Raw genomic sequence first — 18,418 nt, forward strand, 5'->3', positions numbered from 1 at the left:
GGGTCCTCAACACAGTGGGGGGGTACCACATAGAATTTGTTCAAACCCCAGTCCAAACTTCGGTCCCTCGGCCAATAGTGTTTACCCCACAAGACAGGGAACTGGTGTCACAGGAAATAGAATTATTAAAGGAGAAAGGCGCGATCTATCAAGTCGCGCCTCACTCTCCAGGTTTCTTGAGCAACCTATTTCTTATCCCCAAAAAGGGCGGAGGTATGAGACCAGTGATAAACTTACGCCCACTCAACGCATATGTGCGGTATCGCCATTTCAAAATGGAAGGGATTCATTGCCTGCGAGACCTCCTCAGGTTGGGAGACTGGATGGTCAAACTAGACCTACAGGATCCCCATAGCGGAAGAATGCCACCACTTCCTGCAGTTCCAATGGAAGGCTCAAATGTGGAGGTTTCGCTGCCTCCCTTTCGGCCTGTCATCGGCTCCATGGTGTTTTACGAAACTGTTGAAACCGGTAGTGGCGCTGCTACGCAGCAGAGGAGTGCGCATGATCGTATATTTGGACGATATACTGATCATGGCTCAAGACGCACTCCTACTCCAACAACACCTAACTTGGACAATTACACTTTTAAACAACCTGGGATTTCTATGCAACTGGGAGAAGTCAGTTCTGACCCCTTCACAGTCCATAGAATTCCTAGGATTCAATATAGAAGCGGTCCAAGGAACCTTGAAATTACCGCAGACAAAGATCAAAACCATCAAAAGAGAGATCCGCAGAACACTAACTCGCCCAATGCTCACGGTGAGACAACTGGCCAGGATTATTGGACTACTTTCAGCGTCCATTCAAGCAATCTTCCCGGGACCTCTACATTACAGGGCCCTACAAAGATTGAAAGCGGCCCAACTACAATCAGGTCAATCTTACTCAGACTCCGTACAGCTCGATCACACAGCCAAAGAGGAACTCAAATGGTGGCTGCAGCACATGGAAGCGTGGAATGGCAGAGCAATCTTTGGCAACGCTCCAGATTGTATAATAGAGTCCGATGCCAGCACACAGGGCTGGGGAGCGCGTTGTGGTCGTATTTCAACAGGCGGAAGATGGTCCCAATCAGAAAGGATGCTGCATATCAACAGCCTAGAACTTATGGCAGGAGCATTTGCTCTGAAGAGCCTTTTAGGTGCCAAGACACACTGCTCCATCGTATTAAGGATGGACAACATATCAGCGGTGCAATATATCAACCGCCTTGGCGGCACCAGGTCCAAAATCCTAGCAGATTTAGCCACGGAATTCTGGCAATATTGCCTGGACCGCAACATATCGGTACGAGCCGAGTACATCCCAGGCCTCACGAATGTTGTAGCAGACTGGAATTCCAGATATCTGCGGGACGCCAGCGATTGGCGCCTGAATCGCGGAGTATTCCTACGATTACAGGACCTGTGGGGCCCACTGCACATGGATCTGTTTGCGTCTCGTTTGAACACGCAACTACCGAAATTCTTCAGCTGGAGACCAGACCCAGACGCAATAGCTATGGATGCGTTCCTCCAGCCATGGCCGACCAGAAAACTATATGCGTTTCCTCCATTCGCTCTGATAGCACGAACCCTAGTACATCTCTACCGCTCTCAGACGACGTTGGTCCTGATAACACCATTCTGGACAACACAGCCATGGTTCCCTTCTCTCATGGAGATGTCTATAGATCTTCCCAGACTACTCCCAGAATACCCATACCTTTTGTCGGACCCCGAAGGGAACCCACACCCACTGATGATGCAAGGGCAACTCAGGCTGTTAGCGTGGCTCCTATCAGGGGACCATGGGTCGTCCCGGAGGTTCCACAGACAACGTTGGAATTATTGGCGGGAGCCTGGGCCCCAGGAACCAGGAGATCCTACAGTCGAGCATGGAACTCCTGGAGTGGTTGGTGCTTGGAACAACAGGTGGATCCCGTATATGCTCCTGTGAATTACCTGCTACGTTTCCTGACATACTTATATGATCAAGACCTAGCTTATCGTACTATTAATGTCTATAGGTCAGCAATTTCGGCTGGACATCAAGGCTGTGAAGGAACACCAATAGGGAAGCACTTATTGGTGTGTAGACTCTTACGCAGAGTGAGGTTCGCAAGACCTCCACAACCCAGATATGCATCAACGTGGGACGTAAACCTAGTCCTAAATTTATTGGAATTATGGCCACAGAATTCTGACCTTACACTTAAACAGCTATCAGCGAAACTGGCCATGCTCTTCTGCTTGATATCTTGCAAAAGAGTATCCGATGTGAGGGCATTGGACGTGGATGCACGTTCGTTCACCCCATCAGGGGTCACTTTTAATATTACCAGACGGACAAAAACAACGATTACTACGGTATCTTACCCAGCATTCCCTCACAATACAAACCTATGCCCAATAGCGTGTCTCAAAGAGTATGAAAAACGGACGCAACCATTTCGGAACCCTTATCGGCATGAACTATTCCTAGCTATCAACACACCACATCAACCAGTAACCTCGGTTACCATAGCCCGATGGGTAAAATGGGTGATGACCTCCGCTAACATTGATACATCCATGTTTGGAGCACACTCCACTAGAGGAGCTATGGCGACTAAAGCATTTAATCTGGGATGCAGGTTGGAAGACCTGTTGCGGACGGCCGACTGGTCAAGGGAATCCACGTTTAAAGAATACTATTTTCACCCTACAGAACACATAACATCATCAGTCATTGCTCAGCTTTGAACTAGCATAATATGAGCCTCCGTGTCCTTTAATAAAATTACCAGATTTTACTAATTTCATGACGTAAAGTCATGATTTTATAAAGGACACGGAGGCGAATATTAGCCCACCCGGTAAGTATCGCGAAACAAACAGGATAAGTATCGCGAAAGATGATTAGAATATCAAGAAAGATGTGAAATCCCACCCAGTAAATTGTATGACTAGTAATGTTGTGGGTTGGTATGAAATGTAATGAATGAACTAGAATGACTCTTAAACAATATCGCTTACAGTAGAACATATGGTCTGTAGAGGTTCATATATTATAGGATTTAACCTTCATAACTGCGACACACAGTTTCTAGACCACACATTACCATTTCTTTTTTCTCTCCTTTCAGCTTAACGAATCACAGTAAATGATATGGTTGATCAAGTTTCATCTCAATTCAATTGGTTAAAGTTCATTGTTGGTTATGAAGATGAAGGTCGACGCACAGGTTATGGACCCAGTATCTACGCAAGTTGATGAATTGAAGCTTCGGCATGATCAAAGAAAGAGGGAGAAGAGAGGTCACATGGGTGGACATGGATACATGGACTGTTCCTATTGGCTAAGGATAGCATACTAGGTTAACTCCTGGAGTACCTATCCTAATTGATTCTTTTAATGTTTTAAAAACTTTTTTCTTTGCTGCTGAGGTATATTAAAGAAAGAGATAAGCATAATATTCGCCTCCGTGTCCTTTATAAAATCATGACTTTACGTCATGAAATTAGTAAAATCTGGTAATTTTACTCCTGTTTTGTATTGTTTCCATTTCTGAAAACTGAGTCGTGTACCAACTGTCTCTGCTCATATGTTTTTCACTTGTAACATTACTTTGTCTCTTAATTAAATAATTAAGTGGAACATGTGAGAAAGAATGAAGAGCTATGTAGTCAGCAATGGCTCACTTTTCATTGTAATGTTTTGGCTTACCAAGCCTAGTGATGTAAAAGTGCTTCATTCATTTTGTAGTAAACACTTTTTTAAAGAAAGGAAGAATGGACACTGTTATCCCTTAAAGTTCTTCAGCAAGTAATTTAGGGGATGGAAGTGTTTATTTAACCCCTTAAGGACCAAACTTCTGGAATAAAAGGGAATCATGACATGTCACACATGTCATGTGTCCTTAAGGGGTTAAAGGGTTAACCCCTTAAGGACCAAACTTCTGGAATAAAAGGGAATCATGACGTGTCACACATGTCATGTGTCCTTAAGGGGTTAAAGGACCACTATAGGCACCCAGACCACTTCAGCTTAATGGAGTGGTCTGGGTGCCAGGTCCTATTAGGATTAACCCTTTCTGCTGTAAACATAGCAGTTTCAGAGAAACTGCTATGTTTACGTTAGGGTTAATCCAGCCTCTAGTGGCTGTCTCATTGACAGCCGCTAGAGGCGCTTCCGCGCTATTCACTGTGATTTTCACAGTGAAAAGACGCCAGCGTCCATAGAAAAGCATTGAGAATGCTTTCCTATGAGACTGGCTGGATGCGCGTGCGGCTTTTGCCGCGCATGCGCATTTAGCCGATGACGGGGAAAGGAGGAGAGTCTCCAGCACAGAGGGAGCCCGGCGCAGGAGAAAGGTACGAATTTAACCCCTTCCTCCCCCTTCAGCCCGGCGGGAGTGGCACCCTGAGGGTTGGGGCACCCTCATGCACTATAGTGACAGGAAAACTAGTATGTTTTCCTGGCACTATAGTGGTCCTTTAAAGGAGCACTCCAAGCACCACAACCACTACCACCTGCTGTAGTGGCTAGGGTGACAGGAGTACCCTGAAGCCATCCCAGTGTGATTTGGCAAAACGTTTTAGTACAGTTCAATAACTTACCTCGTCCTTTTTGAATGCCCACAGCCTCATACCCTACTGTTGTGGTTCTCCAGTTATCCACTTAGCTTTTCTGAATTAAGCTGGGCTATGCAGGACTGCATTTATTGCCCGAAGGTGTCAGCAGAGCGTTCTTAATCAACAAGTTTGGTCCTTTAGCGGCTGTGCATAGCTGAATAGTTATCCAGCTTCTCCTGCAGGCAAATGCATTTGGGGTACTGTGGTACGTTGTCAAACCATTCTAAAATGGGCATTTATGCCACCATAACCATTACAGTGGGATGTAGGGGTTATGGTGCTTGAAGTGTCCATTTAAGTGAATAGTTGAATTCAGTAGTATTCAGCATAGAGGAAACTTAGACATGTTACATGAACATTTACCAGCTAAATAGTAGCATTGTATAAGCAAAATATTAAAAAACACAATAAAAATGTTCTTTCTATAACTATAATTTATTAATTTCTATTCAATGTAATAGTTTTTCTAGGCACTGACACTGATAGTCCATATTTTTTTCTTTCATCAAACAGATGGGTTACAGGAGAATGGGAGCCTTGCTCTGTGACATGTGGAAAATCAGGGTATCAGAGTCGTACAGTAAGGTGTATTCAGCCCCTAAGTGACAATACAAATCGATCAGTTCATAGCAAGTACTGCAATGAAAACCGTCCTGAAGCTAAAAGACCATGTAATCGCCAAGCTTGCCCAGCTCACTGGAGAATAGGTCCATGGTCACAGGTATGTGCAAACTATATCAGTTATTTCTCAAACTGAAGAGCGTTGTTAACCTTAAAATTTTCAGGGCCCTTACGGAGAAACATTTGCGGCTTCCAGCCCTCATTCACACTACCACCACATATATTACTAGCCACTTATGAACATGCAATTAAACATGTATACACAGACCTGTCAGTTCACATACATGTAATTAGCTACTCACACATGCATAACTAGCTACTGGCACACTTACCTAACATGTTCATACACACTCTAACATACATACATTAATACACAATCACAGAAAACTTACTTTAACAGTCATAAAAACACACTGACACATTTGTGTTGTTGTTTTTTTACTAAAAGCCAGTGCTTGCTAGTCAGACACCACTATAAAACAATATTTAAAGTAAACTAGAAAAAAAGCCCATGGTAGTCAATATGACCTCCATCTATTGATGCCTAGTCACTAAAAAGGCCCCATCCCAGAGAGTGTAACAGTAGTACCCTCTGCACAGTCTGTCTTGAGTGCCCTCACAGCCAGAGAGACTGTCAGTCAACCTGATGTGCATTCACGACAGACTGACAAATCCCTTTCCCGGGTGCCCCATCCCCTTTCTGGGTAGTACTGACCATTTTGGTCTGCCCACGCACCGTCCTGATTTTATACCTCTCAAGTACTAGTCCTCTCTAGTAATCTTATCATTGACAGTGAGATAGAGGCGATACATTGAGACGTGAAGGAATTAAAATTTGAAGACAACAGAGGACATTTTTTTTACAGTAGGAACAATAAGATGTGGAGTCATCTGCCTAAAAAGTTTATTTATGAGATTCTTTACAGATTAAAAAAAAAAAAAGGTTGCATTGTCCACGAAAACAAAAAAGAAAGAAAAAACAGGATGCTTTTTTTTTTTACGAAAAGCAGAATATTTAAGCATATAATTAATACATTTTAGTACAGCTTGTTAATCCAGTGAGAAACTGGATTTCCATTATGGAGTCACAAAGGATTTCTACCTTTTATGACACAACTGGCAATAACTTTGATTTGGGTTTTTCACTTTTATGTTTAAGTTATGTATCACATGTAGGCAAGTTGCCTTTTTTCTTTTTGTTTTTTTTAGGGGTATATTTAAAATGTTTAATTTCATTGCCTGTATTATTGTACACTGTAAAGCACTTTGTGATCTGAAAGTAAAAATATCTTTTTTATTTTAGTGTTCTGTAACATGTTCCAACGGTACTCAAGAACGTCAAGTAATGTGTAGTTCTGATGACAGTAAAAACTGTATTGACAATAAACCTGACACAATAAGGATTTGCATACTTCCTCCTTGTACTGGTACGTTCTGTTGTGATTTTTATTTAAGACTGTTTATCTTAATTAACAAAAAATGATATAGTATCACATTACAGAGCATCAAATGGAAATGACTATGCATTTAACAAATAAATATAGGCACTAAATAAAATGTAGCTTTTAGAGGTACACCATCATCATAAGAGAAAAATAGCAAAGGTAAATTAGCAAGCCAGATGAAAACAATGTAATTGGGCAGAAAAATGGTCAAATGCAAGTGAAATGGGCACCTAGTGTAAATAGAGAAGTGAAAGCACCACTAAAGTCATGCAGGCCACTTCATCTCAGCAAAGTGGCTTGGGTGCAGTGGTCGTGACCTTTCACCACTGCAATGTAAAACATTGCAATTTTGGCAAAACTGAGTGTGTTTACACTGCAAGGTTAAATCCTCCTTGAGTGGCTATCAAACTTTAAGCCCCTATAGGCGCTCCTGTGGCATTGACCAAGTAAAACACTGTCATATTATGCAGAAGCCACCATAAGAAAGTATTGTACTCTATGAGGAGAATTGGATCGGACCATGCTGGAGGCTAGGTAAGCAGCGCCAATGGAGTTGGAAAAAGGTAAGTAAATCTCTAATTTTCATACATTTTTCCTGCAGGATTGGGGGGGCACCTGGATACATATAGGGAGATGGACACTAAAGCATTAGGAATACAGGTTTCTATTCTGAATGCTTTAGTGTTCTTTTTAATACAAACCGAAGTGACAAAACATAACATTGCCATGAGTAACCTGTGTGTAAGGGCATTGCTATTATAGTGATCTCTGATGTTGTAGAGTCTTGTGATACCTTAAGCCTGTGTTTTGGTGCAGATCAAAATACCTTTTGGTGTTTGTTTGTTTTTTTGTTTTTCTTTCTTCTACATAATAAAGCATGTTCTATACTCTGCAATCTAAATTTGCAGCATTTATTGGAACATAATATTGTATGTATAAAAAATATGCATTCTCGCAAACAAGATGGCCACCAACAGAGTTCCAACGCGTTCGTGCATACATTGGAGTTCATTAAAAAGCGCAGGAAAAGTATCTTATTTGGCAGCTGTAAGAGCAGAAGAGAGTATATGTCTGGGGGAAGGATCTGTGTAACCAGCAGATGGTGGTGTGGATATTTTATAACGAATCAAACAAATCTGATTCGCTAATGTTGCTTATTAAGTTCATCTGAGAAATACAATATTCCATTTGTATTTAAATAATAACTGGATATCTAAACTTACTGAACTCAATATAACCTAAACTTTCCTGAGTAACTCCCTCTATACTGTGTACGGGAATATTCCCCTGCATAGTATATAGGTATCTCGAGTAACAATCACTCAAAGGTAGAAGAAATAGGAACAAATAACTGAGCAGAGAAGGAAGTTGGATGGTAAGAAACATAGATAGATGGATAGATGGATAGATATATCGATAGATAGATAGATAGATAGAGATATAATAGCTATTCCACATAGATAAGGATAATATACTACTTAGGGTAAGAGGCGGTGAGGGTTTCTTGGTCCTATTACCTCAAACCTGCAACAACAGAGCCTGCTATTCTGCCATCTATTTATAGTCTGTAGTTATAGAAGGCATACCAATAATCTATAAGTCTGGCCAATGGTGGACCACAATAGCCTCAACCCTGTCTACTAACCATTGCCTATCTAAAAGGGCTCGGTGTAGGGGGCGGAGCCTGGCAACCATGCCGAGCGGACGCACACAATAAACAAGCAAAAACCTTCCAAAAAGCCTATACAACGGTTTTAGCTAAAGGGGCTTTCACAAGTGGCAAACAAAGCCAGGAGATCCGAACGCAAGCGACAACCACTAACCGAGGATCGACTCGAGGCCTACGGAGGGACTGACCAGGCGACACGAGGGAGGCGGCCGATCCCTCCATTGCAACGGCCTCTCCGGCTGGAGGTCTCTCCGAAAAACTACCTCCCCCCACCCTATGCTGGTGGGGGTCATCCCGGCAACCACAAGCAACAAGACAGCAGCAAGGAGTTGATCGGACCCTACCTGCATGACAGCACAAGTGGGGAAAATCATGGCGGACGCCATGTGTGGCCGTGTGCTCAGCACAACTTTGCCTCCACTAGCGAACAGGATAGACCGCATACTGCAAGCTTTCTGGGCCAAACTCGCCTTCCGCGAAGATTCCATAGTGGTGTTGCCTGCAGAGCCCACACGTAAGCCAACACGGCAGACAGCGAACCCGGGAAGAGGACATGGAGCAGCCCAAATCGCAGGGCAGAGAGTGCGGATGATCCGGCGGAAAACTACACAGAACTGCCACAACACTAACCAAACAGAGCGCCGCCAAACTCTCCAGCACCGGCCCACACAGTAGGTACCCCTTCCAGACTCCCAGACGAACCCAAAGCCTGCCACACCATCTAAGAGACTAAGCCACGCAGGGGGACCCCGGGAACGCGCAACAACCCACCGTAGAGTTACAGCACTCAGACCATGGGGGCTCACCTGGAGACAGGCCCAGCAGGGAGACATCGTCAGAGATTACCACTGACCACTACTAAGGGCACCAACCCTGAGGCTAACGGGGATCGGTTGAACTGTCTGACCTGGACTTGGCATCACTTATCAAAGACACTGCACACTAGGTTCACCACAATGTGTACAATTAAATGATGCTTGCACCCGTGCTAGCTACTCATAAGCAAATAATACAGTTTGATTAATCACTAACAATAGCCTAGCAAGTCACAATCTGAAACTTATAAGCAATCACCTCTCACAGGCATATTCTGTAACAGCAATATTCTATAGCACCAAACCTACATTACCCGACTTTGTCTAACCTTGTACCTTGCCAGACACATTCAGCAGCAAAAATAACATAGATAAGCAAAACTATTATTATATAAACCCGTGCAGTACTCACTAAGTTAACTGCTGTATGACGCTCCCTAGCTGTATACACATAGTCTAACTTTTACAAGTATTTTTTAATCTAGCTAATGCTATACTATAAACCGTGCCTATCCAGTATGTCTATGATAACATAGCAACATCAGAATTGAAAACTAAACGTTAGTCAATCTCATTGTATTCTAGTTAACCTTACTTTACTATACTAAACTGTCTAGTTAAGCATGCTTAAAAAACAAAAACTGTGCAAATTTTCATACTACTATACTCTCCTACAGCTGCAGCATTGACTGCACTCAGGTAGCATTATACTGAGCCTTGAAGGTATGTGAAAATAACGGTTATGGAGCTGCAGTTTTAAAGCGGCACTGTCGCGCCTAACTTACCTGTCTCCTATTGTTTCCTCTTTTCTTCCTCTCTCAGAATGTTTTTTTTTTTCTTTTCTTTATTTCTGATCTAGTTTTCTTCATAATATAAGAACAAGTATGGACTACTTTGTCTTATATATTTTTCCTAAACCTGACTCCCTTTGACCAAAGGAGGAGCTTAAGTCAGCTTAATTTCGAAAGTACTCACCGTTCTCCTTGACACAGTAAATGAGCTGGCTTTAACTCCTCATTGGTAAAAAGAAAGTCAGGCGTAGAAAAAATACACAAGACAAAGGAGTTCCTACTTTATCTTGTTTTAAAGAAAACTAGATCAGAAATAAAGAAAAGAAAAACATAGTCTGAGAGAGGAAGAAAAGAGGAAACAAAAGGAGAAAGGTTAGTGTGGCATGACATGACAGTGTACACTGTCCCTTTTGCACCTAGTGCTGCAAAGTCCCGCACCTTGTCAGACTTCCTCCATTATAAATGCATAATGTGTTCATACAGCACAGTCCTCACCCTTCCTAAACAATCCTACTTTTCCTCTTTCTTTAGTTCATGCTCACTCAATCCCAAGCACCTCTTTATTATCTTCAACTCTCTCCTTTGCCCACCTCAAGCCACCACTTCTCCCCAGCTACAGAACAGGAGGTGGTTACGCTTCTCCTCTCCTCTAGTCCCACCACCTGTCCTCTTGATCCAGTGCCTTCCCACCTTATAAGATATCTCTCCCCTTGTGTTGTACAATCCTTAACACACATCCTGGTGTTGTCCCTGCTCCCCTTAAGCATGTTACTGTCGTACCCATCCTAAAAAAGCCATCCCTAGACCTGTCTTCCCCTTCAAACTATCGTCCCATATCCCTGCTTCCTTTTTCCTCAAAGCTTCTAGAAAGACTTGTGTTTACTCGTAAGACTCATTTCCTCAATTCCAACTTCCTCTTCAATCTGGCTTTCGCCCTCTCCACTCTTCTGAGACTGCTCTTATTAAAGTTACAAATGACCTACTCCATACTAATCCTTCTTGACCTCTCAGCCACCTTTGACACTGTTGATCATGTCCTCCTTCTCCAAACTCTTCAATCCCTCGGTCTCTGTGACACTATCCTCTCATGGGTCTCCTCCTATCTCCCAACATTTGTTCAGTGTGTCTTTTTGCAATGACACTTCTTCCTCTTGCCCTGTCTCGGTTGGAGTCCCCCATGGATCTATTCTTGGTCCCCTCCTGTTCTCTCTTTATACTGCCTCTCTCGGCAAACTCATTAACTCCTTTGGATTCCACTACCATCTGTATGCTGACAACACCCAGGTATATCTCTCCTCCCTTGACCTCTCCCCTGCGGCCCTACAATGTGTCACTGGTTACCTTTCTTCAATCTCTGACTGGATGTCCTCCCGCTTTCTGAAACTCAGTCTCTCTAAAACTGAGCTTCTTATTTCCCCCCCTCATAATGCTGCACCTCCTCCTTCGCTTTCCCTGCAAGTTGATGGTACTTGCATCAGTCTGTCCTTGCAAGCTCGTTGTTTTGGTGTTATCTTTGATCCTGGCCTCACCTTTTAGCCTCATATCCAGAATGTTGCTAAAACATCACCTGCACCCGCCCCTTTCTCATGCAAGATGCTGCCAAGGAGCTTGTTCATGCTCTGGTAATCTCTCACATGGATTATTGTAAATCTCTCCTAGTTGGTCTCCCCAGAAGCCGAACTGCCCCACTGAAATCAGTAATGAATGCTGCCGCCAGGCTGATCTTTCTCACCCATCAATCCTCCCATACCTTGCCCCTCTGTCGTTTCTTACATGGGCTTCCTGTATCCTATAGGTGTCAATTCAAAATACTAACCCTTACCTATAAAGCTTTAACCAACTCTAGCCCCTCTTACATGTCTTCACTGATTCATAGATATGCCCCTTCTCGGTCTCTCCGCTCTCCCAGTGACCTTCTTCTGTCTGCTGCTCGCACCCTTACCAGGACTATCTTTTAAAGGGGACCACCAAGTGCCGCAGCCCACAGGGTTTGGACGCCGACAGGGGGCCCGAAGTAGCTTCCCCTAGGCCCCCTGTCGGTGTTCAAACCCTGTGGGCTGAGGCAGTCCATGTAATCAAGGGCCCCTGGCCTTTTAAGATTACTCCTGACCGGGCCCATTTCATGTTGCCTGCTGGGAGGAAGTGAGGTGAGATCACTTCCTCCCAAGTAACAGAGTGCCGCTGGGGAGATGGAGGAGACTTACACATGAGGAGGAGATGGACTAAGGAAGTCAGACTCCCATCAGCCTTGGCCATCCAGCTCCCACTGGACTCCAGGAAAGCCACCCTTCTGTACCCAGAAGGTAAGGAGACAGGAGGGTGGCTAAAATATGATGTAAATCAATATGTGTATGGACCTGGGTCTGAGTTAGTGCATCTGACTATATGTGGGTGTGTATCTGAATTTGTGTGTATCACTTTGTGTTTGTTTGTTTGTTTGTGTGTGTATCTGGCTGTGTGTATGTCAGTGTGTGTATATCTGGCTGTGTGTGCATCTGGCTGTATGTGTGTGTGTGTGTTTGTGTATGTCAGTGTGTGTATCTGGCTATGTTTGTGTCAGTGTGTCTGGCTTTGTGTGTGTGTATCTTGCTATATGTCTGTGTATGTACACCTGTGTGTATATGTATCTGTAGGAATGTATACCTGTGTACATGCGTGTGTGTGTGGGTGTGTTTCTGAGTATTTGTGTGTGTATATAATATATATATATATATATATATATGTGTGTGTGTGTGTGTGTGTGCGTGTGTGTGTATCTATGCGTGTGGCAATGCATTCATCCCAGCATTCCAATGCCAATACTGCACACACATGCGCTAACACTGCACACAAATACACTCCTGCGTTCCAACAACATTGCATATCTGTGTGTACATATCTGTGACAGTGTGTACCTCTGTGTGTGGATGTGTGTGTGCACCAGTGTCTGTATCAAAGTGTGTGTATCCGAGTATGTGGTAGTGTGTGTGTGTACATGCCAGTGTGTTTGTGTTAGTGTGTATCTGTGTGTCAAGGTGTGTGCATATGTCCAGGTGTGTTTAGGTGTGTATCCGCATGTCAATGTGAATGTATATATGTGTTAGTATGTATGTGCATACATCCAGGCAATCAAACACACAGTGGCAAACACAATCATTATATACAAACACACAACTGAAAACAAACTCCAAAATTGTATACAAACACATCCTTCACTCACACCAATACTACACACAAATGTACATTTGCATTAAAGAGACAACACTACATCCAAACACACAGCCCTGCATTCAAATTACATGCAATTACAAACGTTACATACAAACATACCCCTTTATTAAAACACGAAAATTACATACAAACACCAACTCTATAAACAAAAGCACACTACATTCAAACACACACCCCTGCATTCAAACGCAAACACTACACACAAGTATACCACTACATTCCAATGTTAACAGTACATACAAATACACCCCTACATGCACACATATACTCTTTACAAAAACATGCTTACATTCAAAATTTACAAACACTGCTCAAAAGTACAACCCTACAAGAATGACCAAATGGTAGATCCCCAGCTGGCATGCATCGTGGGAGTTATACAACAGATGGGTATCTATCTTTTCTCCACTCTTGCGCTATAGTGGAGACCCCAAAAAAATTCTTGCACCACAGCCCTCTTTACATTAGTTCCATTACTAGGTTGGGGTGGAGGCCGTGATTGCATGCCAGGGATCTGGGGTTTGGGAGTCGGGGGTGGGGGAAGACCGGATCCAGGGGGCCCAAGCAAATGCTTGCCGAGGGTCCAATCGATATTAAGCCAGCCCTGACCCTACTGCTAACTCATGCTTGAAGGACTTCTCGCGGGCGGCTCCCTTTCTTTGGAACAGTCTGCCTACCCTCATCAGACTCTCCCCTAGTCTTCAATTGTTTAAAAAGTTCCTCAAAACACATCAGTTCAGACATGCTTATGGACTCCTATCCATATCTGTCTCTTGCTCTACTAAAGAGCCACACTCTCCTCCATTTATGCTACTTTTCAACCTTTGGTGGCTGTCACCCTTGCTGCCCTGTTGTTTTTTTTGTACCCCATCTCGTCTAGACTGTCAGCTCATTTGAGCAGGGACCTCATCTACTTATTGTTCTTGTGTCACTGTGTAATTGTCTCATTTTTTGTAAATCCTCCCCCTCCCCCCTTTCATAATATTGTAAAGCACTATGGAATTAGTTAGCACTATATAAATACCAATAATAATAATAATAATTGCAGTTCCAGAAAAACTGCAATGTTTACATTGCAGCACTAAGTCAGCCTCTAGTAGCTATCTACCAGACAGCCACCAGAGGGCTTCCTGGATGGAAACTGACCTTTGGGTCATGAGGACATCTAGGATCAGATTTTTCCACCCATAGGAAACCATTGATTCAATGCTTTCCTATGGGGAGGTCTAATGTGTGCGCAGCATTTGCAGTGCATGTGCATTAGCGCCCACTCATTGTGAGATGTCGCTCTGGGATCAGGTAAGTAAGTAAAGGGTTTTTAACCTCTTAACCCCTTAAGGACACATGACATGTGTGACATGTCATGATTCCCTTTTATTCCAGAAGTTTGGTCCTTAAGGGGTTAAGGAGACAGCTTCAAAAGCGTGTCTTGCACTTAAGGACACAATAAATACATTTTTGCATTTATTTCGGTTTGTATTCAACTGTAATTTGCATTTTACTAATTTATTGTACCAACACATATTATATACGTTTTTTTAAAGGACAAAAAGGACTTTAATTTGATGTGACATATACATATATAAATGATTAATTATTATAAAAAAGTACAAACAAATGCAAAAACAAGGAAGCATATTGTTTGTTTTTACAGTTTTTGCAATAAAAATGTGTGCATAATAAGTTAAGGAAAGTAATTAAACATAAATTAATTCAGTTGTTCTGATATAATATGTCTAGGATTTTATGTATTTTTCTTGGTAGTTACAGGTCACAAAACACAAGGAGTAAAATAAACTTTTAATGTGGAGCGATTTTAGAATTTGGTATGTTTGTCTTTTAAGCTTAATAGCCATCAAAGAAAACAAAATTGCCACACAAAAGTATATATTTATATAAAGTAGACATCACAGGCTTTTTACCTACGGTTAATTTGACACTTTTTAAATTAGCCATTTCACTGCCAATCTCTGCTAAATATTGGAGTAAAATTGTGGTTTTTTTTTTTTCAGTTTTTGACACACAAACTTATAACAAAGATCTTCTCATGTGTATTTTGTAAAGTTGGTGTGTGCTATTCCTGTACAAAACTTTATTTTGTGTTCAGCTACATCTGCTGAGTACAAAGATACCCCCATTGTATGTCTTTGGCACTATTTCGTGAAGCTACAATGCCATATAAGAGACCTGTCAATTTCAGTATTTACAGTAGGATATAAGGGACATGTTTTAAGTCAATATTTAAAGACTGGTATCTCTCAAAGTTATCTTTATGGCTAGGAGAGGATGTAATCTAAGGGATATTTTGGTTGACAGTTACCTCCAGAATGAAGGCAGTTTTTTTTACAGCCACCAGCTCAAACATAGAAACATAGAATGTAACTGCATATAGGTCCTAGTCCTATATGCAGTTACATTCTATGTTTCTATGTTTGAGCTGGTGGCTGTAAAAAAACTACCTTTATTCTGGAGGTAACTGTCAACCAAAATATCCCTTAGTCCTATATGCAGTTACATTCTGTTTTTCTATGTTTGAGCTGGTGGCTGTAAAAAAAAAAACGACCTTTATGCCAACCAGTATCTGATGTCCTAATAAAATAGGAAAACATGTGTTACCCAACTGATGTCACAGGAATTAAAACATTTTGGGCACTAACACTAGTAAGGGGTAGCCAAGTATCAGGTCCTACTGACTCAAGCACCCCATTCAAGCTACCACTCTTTTCCAAGGAGTTATGAAGAGACATTGCTATGAGCAAATGCTGTGATTTCTCCATTTTTATGATAACGCACTCTCCCCATCAGAAACGACCCATTGTTTGACAGGCTCTTAACCAACTCCTGTCTGACAGATTTTTCCGAAATTATATCTCAGATCAAAACATTTGCATTTGTGGTATGCTTCTCAAACAATATATCCAATCAAAGCAGATATGGCATTAAATGCCATAAATTATGCAAATCCACTACTGGCTACACAAGGGCTTTCAAGATTTACAGAGGGAAGGATCCACAAGGATGCCCTGATTCTGTGGCACAAAAGACAAGATTGTGTTGGATTTGATACTTCCATGTTTAAATAGGTTGATAATTATACCAGTATTGATTTATTTTAAAATGCGCATAAAACACGCAGAGGTTTCCCCCAAACCCTGACAAGCAAAAACAGTCTCATCTTCAGCCAGGTTTAGGTGCTGGCCTTAGGTACACAGATAAGAAAGATGTGTGCATGCTGTCTACAATATATGATAAAAGTACAGTGCCAGATTCTGTCAGAGGAAGAATCAAGCAGCTGTAAAAAACAGAAGTGCATTGTAGACTACCAAACCTATTTCTTAATTTTATGCTAAAACTTTTGTTTCATTTTTTTTTTTTTTTTTTTACTTCGTCCCCCAATCTGAAAATTAAATTCTTAGGAAACTGAAAAACACCCAATGCACTTTTTCTGTGCACGTGCATCCTTACCAGGGAAAATATGTACTTTAGAACATATATGTCTGAAAGTATAAATATATGTAATTTAATCTATATTTAATTAATCTATGTTGTATTCTGTATAAATGATTTAAATATTTGAGACTATTTTAATGCATGGCAGAGCCAATAATAAGATGTCATATCTTTATTTAGGAAATGCTTCTGATCCATCAAAGAAGAACTACATAGTACAATGGAGATCTAAACAGGATCCAGATTATCCCATGCACAAAATATCTTCAAGTAAAAGACTCATTTATAACTCTGCCTTTGACATTAAATGCATGCTATGTCAGCTATGGACTTTACCTATTGCGCTTTTCCTTTCATTATATAGAATATTTCCAGATTTTCTGAGTTATACCTTTGGCTGAAGCAATAATTTATCTGTGCATTTGCGCTTGACATCTCTCTTCTGCCTTTGTAGCACTGATGGTGAAGATCCTCTAGGAAGTGGCTCTTCCAACTGATTTTGCAGGTCCTAAGGAATTACTAAACCACATTTATCAGTTGGTGATACTTAAAAGGTTTGAACTGGCTTTAAAACACAGTTATTGTGAATGTGATTAAGTCACAATAATGGCATCATACAGTGCTTTTTACATTTTATCTGATTTGTATCACTAACATGCTTTGGCCAAATTTGAACTGTTTTGGGGGGGAATTATCGTACACCAAGAATATTCTGTTTAAAATAATTATTTACATGAGTTCTGCAATTAGCACTGATACTGGAGTGTTGGATTATTCGCTATGCAGCCTTGTATGTAGCATGTTTGGATTATGTTCTCGCTCTTGTGACATTCTGCCTTATTTAGGATATATTATCGTAAATCCCAAGACACATTACATAGTTACATAGCTGAAAACAGACTTGCGTCTATCAAGTTCAGCCTTCCTTCTAGGTAAAGAGGGGATCTAAAAAGTTGACATTTACTCTTATATAAAGTGTGGAAAGTTGATAGAGTTTTTTTTATTATTAATTCAGTGGTTTATCATGACAATTTTAGACATTATATTTTTAAAATATATTTATAATAGGGTGCTAATTTCCCTTTGAAAGTATTGTGCTGTGTTAATTAACTTTTGTGGAGTATTCTTGATTTTTCACATGCCCAATGTCATGCACTCAATATCTGCTTATTCCTTTACAGTACACATGTTTATGTACTGTCTAAAAATACATTCTATTCCTATTATTTTCTCAGTACACAATGAACTTGCATTATTTTTATATGTTCCGCGTTAACTATTTTGACTATTAGACTGTTGTTGATATTTAATTAAGATTTATTAAAGCATAACATACCTCAGTTTCTAGATTTCATACTACTAAAATTACAGTATGGAAATACGTCAGGACTTTTAAATACTCATATTTACCTAATTGTGTTTTTACTTGTGATGATGATTATTATGTTGTGATTTGTAATCTAATGCATACATGTGGTATAAATATTTTGTATTCTTTAAATCCCATACTTGTGCTAGGTTTTAGAATGAAATATTATCATCATAATAATACATAAATGTGATGTAATCTTTTTGGCCTTTCATCCGTCTGAGCTGTGTCAGAAAGCTTTACATGGACTTGACAGTGGAAATAGACATATTGAACCCTTGTTCTATGTGTTTTATGTGTTTCCACTCTTCCATCCTTTCCAGCTCTTGTCGTTCTTTTGCCCAATCTAGTATGTTCCTTTCTTCTCTTGTCTTTAAGTGAAGAGATAGATATCAATGAAAAGGTCAGCTTAAGCAAAGTATAAAAAATAAAAATAATCTCCAGCAA

At 41.1% G+C, this 18,418-nt stretch overlaps 1 protein-coding gene across 1 annotated transcript in view; it reads left to right on the top strand.

Moving 5' to 3' along the window:
- The window catches only part of LOC134602545 (A disintegrin and metalloproteinase with thrombospondin motifs 2-like), a 571,473-nt gene that overhangs the window by 531,778 nt on the left and 21,277 nt on the right, over window positions 1-18,418 (top strand). The window contains exons 19-21 of the mRNA XM_063447513.1: window positions 5,115-5,322; window positions 6,526-6,649; window positions 16,783-16,872. Of these exons, the coding sequence (XP_063303583.1) occupies window positions 5,115-5,322; window positions 6,526-6,649; window positions 16,783-16,872 (422 nt within the window). The remainder of the gene's footprint in view (window positions 1-5,114; window positions 5,323-6,525; window positions 6,650-16,782; window positions 16,873-18,418) is intronic.

This window comes from Pelobates fuscus, chromosome 3 (assembly GCF_036172605.1).
Source record: "Pelobates fuscus isolate aPelFus1 chromosome 3, aPelFus1.pri, whole genome shotgun sequence".
NCBI lineage: Eukaryota > Metazoa > Chordata > Amphibia > Anura > Pelobatidae > Pelobates > Pelobates fuscus.